We start from the raw sequence: 6,610 nt of genomic DNA, 5'->3' as shown, positions 1-6,610 counted from the left end.
GATTATGTTTGTTGTCTTTGTTGCGTATAATTGGTAAGTTAATTCAAGTTATGAAAAGAGTTATTTCAAACACAACGAGGGTGACGTTTTAGAGTAACTTCAACAACGACAGTGAAATAGGAACACGCACGTCTACTGGAGAGGCTCGAACGACGGCAAGATTTGTTCTGTCCTGTAAATAAACAAGCAAACAGTGCAGAGCCTAAAGCGCGCACGTCTCACTGCCTTGAAAGCCCCATTGGATGCCCGTTGTATTCAGGTTCTGTACCGTAGTCCTGCTTCTTATGGCTCCTTGATATGTCAATGACGTGTTCGTGATAAATTGCGAATGGGTGAATATGATTTGAAACCGCTGTTAGCAATATTCAAGCCATACCACAAAGCTGGGTTTCACACAACCGAGGGACTGTTTAACCGCGGTCCTGAATAATAAACAATAATAAACAGTGGAGGGGTCGCATAACCCACTGGTATTCCCCTATTATTTAAAAGCGAATCCTAGTGGCGAGTGAACGCATTAATCATTGATAGCATTGGAAGGAACGTAAAAATGCTTGGAGAAAAATGAAAGTATTTTTATCACGTAATATTAATGTACGACCAGCCGAAAACGAAATTACATTTCTTGTATGTTAAGTTATTGAGTGAGAGAGTGAGTATGGTTTTACGCCGCTTTTAGCAACATTCCAGCAATATCACGGCGGGGGACACCAGAAATGGGCTTCACACATTGTACCCATGTCAGGAATCGAACCCGGGTCTTCGGCGTGACGAGTGAACGCTTTAACCACCCGGCTACCCGACCTCCCCGTTAAGATTTTCAATGGGGTTTAATACCATTAAAGTATATTTTGAAAACCGGCCTCACAAGAAATATTAAAAAATGGTTACATAAAATATCAATTAGTTTAATATCTGGGCCTCGTCGCTGCTTGGCTGAAATATAACCGATTTACCGGTCAGGGGATATAAGCACTTCAAAGGCCAAATGTCTTATTGAATTGATCGTTTTTCAAACTACTTGAATCGTACACGCAGACTGCAAAGGGTTGTCACCTGGGTGTCATCAAAAAATGTCTCTCACGGAAAGATCAGTACTTGTTTAACGCTGCCATATCCCAGCAGACCCGTGAAGATCCGGGTTAGGATAGGTCTTCAGCAACCCATGCTTGCCGTAGAAAGGGACTATGCTTGTCGTAAGAGGCGACTAACGGGATTGGGTGGTCAGGCTCGCTGACTTGGTTGATGCAAGTCATCGTATCTCAGTTGCGTAGATCGATGCTCATGATGTCAATCACTGGATTATCTGGTCCAGACTCGATTATTTACAGACCGCCGTCATATAGCTGGAATATTGCTGAGTGCGGCGTCAAACAACAAAGAAACACTATCCAAGCAATATTACAGGCATGGGACACCACAAATGGGCTTCACATATTGTACCCCTGGAGAAAATCGAACCCGGGTTACGTCTTGACGTGCGGACGCTATTACCTACAACAGACCCCTAAACCACCTTATCACATTTCACGGAAAAGGTACCTCTGCTTCCTGACGTGTTTTGGGGGAAATGCGGTACTGATGGGGGTTAAAATAGGACATCAGTAAACAAAACATATTTCAGAGTATTCGCAGCACATCAGTTACTTCGTTCGGAATGCTTCTTAAATGAGGTGAGATATTATGTACAATATTTTCAATAATCCACACAAAAATTATAGTACACAAAATAGGTAGGCACTGTATAACCGACTATCGGTTAAGTATGTTTCTGTGTAGATGGTCTTTCTCATTATTTTATTCCATTGTTCATACAAACTAGAAAGATGTAGCTAGGTGTGTCCACTCGACTGAACTCGGAAAAACTGGATATTATATTCAAATAACAAATACAAAATACAACTTTTTTCAATTAACTCAATGTATAATTAATTCTGATTTTCAGAAGAATGAATTTACGTTAAGTTAGCCTGCTTGTTGAATTTGGTAACCATATTTCTGCCACAGTGTGTGTATTGATGGAACTACCTTTTGAAATTTTTGGTGAGACCTGGGATTTGGGGAAAGTCTTTTTTTCCACCAAATTGTTGAAACAATAATCTGGCTTCTGGTTATACATCAACAGCATTGTTTGAAAAATAGGTTATGAAAATCAACTATCGGCTCCTAGTTTCAAAGACAAACATTGTATGGATTGAAGCACGGACAAAAAACAATTCTGTTTCTTACAACAAAATAACTGTTCAAATAATGAAAAATATAATGTTGAAAAGGTTTGTGAGAGTGACTAACTAAATACAATGATGTTGTTAAAGTGATTTTGGTTAATGGTTAAAGTGATTTTGATTCGTGTGGCGTAATATATATATATAGGTATATGTAGGTAATATATTTGTATTTGTATATATTTATATACTGAACCGCAAAGAAACTGTTCTTAAAGTTAAACACATCACTAGTCTCTGAAAAAATGGCATCACAAGTCAGTATCTCGTGTGTCCGCCATGTGCATTGATGACTGCCGTGCAACGTCGATACATGGAATGGATGAGGCGGTTCTCAAGGCCATAGGCACTTGAGCCCACACTCTGAGGAACGCCTGACGTAGTTCAGCTGCAGTTGTCGGCCTTGGTCGGACGTCTGTCTGTGTGTATCGTAAAGGGGGACAATTATCCACGGTATATCTCGCTTCAAAACAAACAATATGTTAATATTTTTACTAGAAAATATCCAGTGAACGAGTTATTCTTTGGTATAAAGTCTACTCCTCATTCATATGAACACATCTGATATCTTCAATGGCAATTTCTAAACCAGGATTTCGTCTTTTCTTTTCCAAAAGGTCCTCTACCTTTTCCCACTGGCAGTTGACCCGGGTCGAATCCCCCATTTAAACGGCATGTCCTCGTTTCGCCTACGGGCGGTCGGGTAGCCTGGTGGTTAAAGCGTTCGCTCGTCACGCCGAAGACCCGGTTTCGATTCCCGACATGGGTACAATGTGTGAAGCCCATTTCTGGTGTCCCCCGCCGTGATTTTGCTGGAATATTGCTAAAAGCGGCGTAAAACAATACTCACTCACTCACTCACTCACTCACTCACTCGTTTCGCCTACACCCCGTTTTACCTACACTGTTACACTCTACTGCACACAAGTCAAACTACCTTCCGGCAAATGGACTAACCCATCTATAAATAGTAACCCATGTTGCTGTATCATGGTCGTTAATTGCTCTTCTGTTTAAGCTTCTCAGCAAAAGTTTGAATAATGGCTTACTTTGAAAACTTGAAGTGCCCATTTTCAAATAAGGGTCAATAATGTAGAGTATCTAGAGGCGTACATGTAGGTGAATTGAGGTGTAGGCGAACTGAGGTCAAACCTTTTAAACATCACGTAACAGAATAAATTAGTAAATATATTAAATCCTTTTGTGATCCTATTTTTCGTCTTAAAGTAAATCCTTTTGAGATATTATTCCTTCTCAACAAATACTTTAAAGATATTTTTCTGTCTTAAAGTGAATCCTTTTGCGCTATTTTTCTGGCTTAAAGTGAATCCTTTTGCGATATTTTTCTGTCTTAAAGTGAATCCTTTTGCGCTATTTTTCTGGCTTAAAGTGAATCCTTTTGCGATATTTTTCTGTCTTAAAGTGAATCCTTTTGCGCTATTTTTCTGGTTTAAAGTGAATTCTTTTGAGATATTATTCTGTCTTGACGTGAATCTTTGGAGATATGTGCCATCTTAAAGTAGATCCTTTTACATATTGTTTCTGTCTTGAGGTGAATCTTTTTGAGATATTTGCTGTCTTAAAGTGAATCCTTTTGCGATATTGTTCTGTCTTAAAGTGAATCTCTTTGCGCTATTTTCCTGGCTTAAAGTGAATCCTTTTGAGATATTTTCCTGGCTTAAAGTGAATCCTTTTGAGATATTCTTCTGGCTTAAAGTGAATCCTTTTGAGATATTTTTCTCTTAAAGTGAATCCTTCTGAGATATTTTTCTCTTAAAGTGAATCCTTTTGAGATACCTTTCCGTCTGTAATTCGACGGCATGCAGTATCCCTCTTTCCTTTTCAGACGAATGGATGGATAAATCACTAGGTTTGAAGTGAGACTCTGGATTATGCATCATGGTCCGTACAATCCGAGTCTGCTATTTCTTCCTGAACGTCCTCATCCTCATATCACTGGCAATGATCATTGTGCTTATTGAGACGGACATAGTCCCACCCCAGTTCTCCACAAGATACTCCAACCGGCAAGTGGACGTACATCCCTTTATGTTTCCATCACGCTATGGCGTGTATGACAACACTTCAGACGACGGCTCAAGTAGAAGCAAGATACCAAAGATATACCACAGTGACAACGATACGTTCTTGCCCTACGTGACTCCGGCAATGAGGAATCAATATGGTGGGTTTCAAAGAGTCGGTGGCATGCCGGAAGTGTTTGTGTATTCTGCAACATTTGACCGTCGCGTTGCGCCACCTGGGATAAAAGCAGTGGTTATCTCCCCTGTCAAATTGCCGAAGTTGACGTTTCACTGCGTGTTCACGTCGCCAACATCCAGTGCGTTCCATGTCAATGGGGACTTCAAGCTGATTCCTGAGCCAAAATGGAATTACACGTATGTAATACAAGAGAGTGAGTGAGTGATTTGGGTTTAACGCCGCTTTGAACAGTATTCCAGTTGTATCAGGGCGTGTCATCTTGATGTTGGGAGCAAAGCCTGAAGCGATGCAGACCTCAGACATTTACCACTGATGAATCCCAAGAGCACGGGTATGGTGTTGACAAACCTAGAAACATTATCAGGGTGAACCGGGATTCGAACCCACGACAATCGGTTTTGTAGCACGCCTAAGGGATGCAACTCTGCCCATCAAATCACCGCGCCTTAGATGATTGCACCAACAATGAACCCTTATGTAAGGAAGATAGGTACTGGATGTAAATTAAAGATCAACCAAAACGTTCACTTAAAAAAAGGTACCACGATATCTATATAACGTCTCAACGGTCATATTTACATTTTTTTCGCAAAATCGAAAATGTATGTTACATGTGTATCATAATAATCATACTACAAATAGTGGCTGATAAACAGTAGCAGCGGCAGTAGTAGCAGTAGTAGTATTGGTAGTAGTAGTAATAGCAATAGTGGTAGTAGTAATAGTTGTAGTTGTAGCAGTAGACTTAGCATTAGTGGTACTAGTAATAGTAGTAGCAGCAGAAGTAGTAATAGGAGTAGTAATAGCAGTGGTTGTAGAAGTAGTAGCAGTAGTGGTAGTAGTAGCAGCAGCTGCAATAGTAGTAGTGTGGCAGTACTAGTAGTAGCAGAAGTAGAAGTAGTAGTAGCAGCAGCAATAGTAGAAGTAGTAGTAGCAACATCAGCAGCAATATTAGTAGTAGTAGCAGTAGAAGAAGTAGTAGTAGTAGTAGTAGTAGCAGTAGTAGTAGCAGTAGTAGTAGTAGCAGTAGTAGTAGCAGTAGTAGTAGCAGCAGTAGTAGTAGTAGTAGTAGCAGTGGCAGCAGCAGCAGTAGTAGTTGTAGTAGTTGTGGTAGTAGTAGTAGTAGTAGCAGTAGAAGTAGTTGTAGCAGTAGTAGCAGCAGTAGTAGTAGTAGTAGTAGCAGCAGTAGTAGTAGTAGTAGTGTGGTAGTAGCAACAATTAAACTTCTATTCCATGTGTTCAGTTACAGATCAGGTGTCGTCACCTGCCCTCTACCACGTGGGGTTCGACCCCAGACGGTGTCCCTGGTTGCACCAGGAGTCCAGGAAGTCCTCAATCTCCTGCCCATCCGCTACCCCCCACGCCGCCCGACATACAACCTGACTCGCTGCTACCCAGCGTTCCACAGCACATACAACGAAGTCTCCAGCTTGATCTCCAACATAGAAATCAGCCGAGTGTTTGGTGTGGAGAAATTTGTGTTTTACAACTATGACATGAATGGCACAGTAAGTCAGATCTTGAACCAGTACCAACTAGAAGGCATCGTGGAGGTGAGAAACTGGTACCTTCCCATACACCACGAGTCGATACACTACTGGGGCCAGCTGGCGGTTATACACGACTGTCTCTTCAGCCAAACGGGTCTGTCCAGATTTGTCCTCTTTGCTGATGTCGATGAATTTGTCATCCCCAGGAAGACGACATCCCTCATCCATCTCGCAGAGTCTCTCCTGTTTGACGATAGCTTCACGGGTAAATTCTTCGGCGCTCTGGCTTTCAGAAACGTGTTTTTTCCAGCAATCCTCCCGGAAACAAAACAGATTTTCCCCCAGAAGTATGCAGCACAGGCGTTCAACATCTTCCCCCTCCTCCACTTAACCCATGCACAAGTCCACTCGGCGTATTATCGGTCGAAGGTCCTCGTTATTCCTGAAGCCATTGAGTTCCTCTGGATCCACTCGGTGGAGAAGTTCAAAGAGAAGTGGATTCCCAGGGTGGTTGACGGGGACGTGGCGCTGCTCCACCACTACCGCTACGTCCCCTCCCCCGACATGAAGCATCCCTGGGATGATGACTGCCTTCTACTCCGCTACAGCTCTGTAATTGTGTCCGCTGTTCGGAGGCGGTATTCTAGGTTAACTAAACTGGGCATATTGTAA

At 41.9% G+C, this 6,610-nt stretch overlaps 1 protein-coding gene across 1 annotated transcript; it reads left to right on the top strand.

The window, feature by feature from the left end:
- Positions 1-4,124: 4,124 nt before the first annotated feature.
- Positions 4,125-6,610, top strand: LOC139471198 (beta-1,4-galactosyltransferase galt-1-like). The gene is made up of 2 exons (XM_071253483.1): positions 4,125-4,624; positions 5,692-6,610. Exons 1-2 carry the CDS (start codon positions 4,125-4,127, stop codon positions 6,608-6,610), a joined length of 1,419 nt encoding a protein of 472 aa, XP_071109584.1.

The sequence above is a fragment of the Haliotis cracherodii genome, unplaced genomic scaffold (genome assembly GCF_022045235.1).
Source record: "Haliotis cracherodii isolate W230 unplaced genomic scaffold, xgHalCrac1.p SCAF_22, whole genome shotgun sequence".
NCBI classification, from domain to species: Eukaryota; Metazoa; Mollusca; class Gastropoda; order Lepetellida; family Haliotidae; genus Haliotis; species Haliotis cracherodii.
This window is presented reverse-complemented; position numbering and strand designations above follow the sequence as displayed.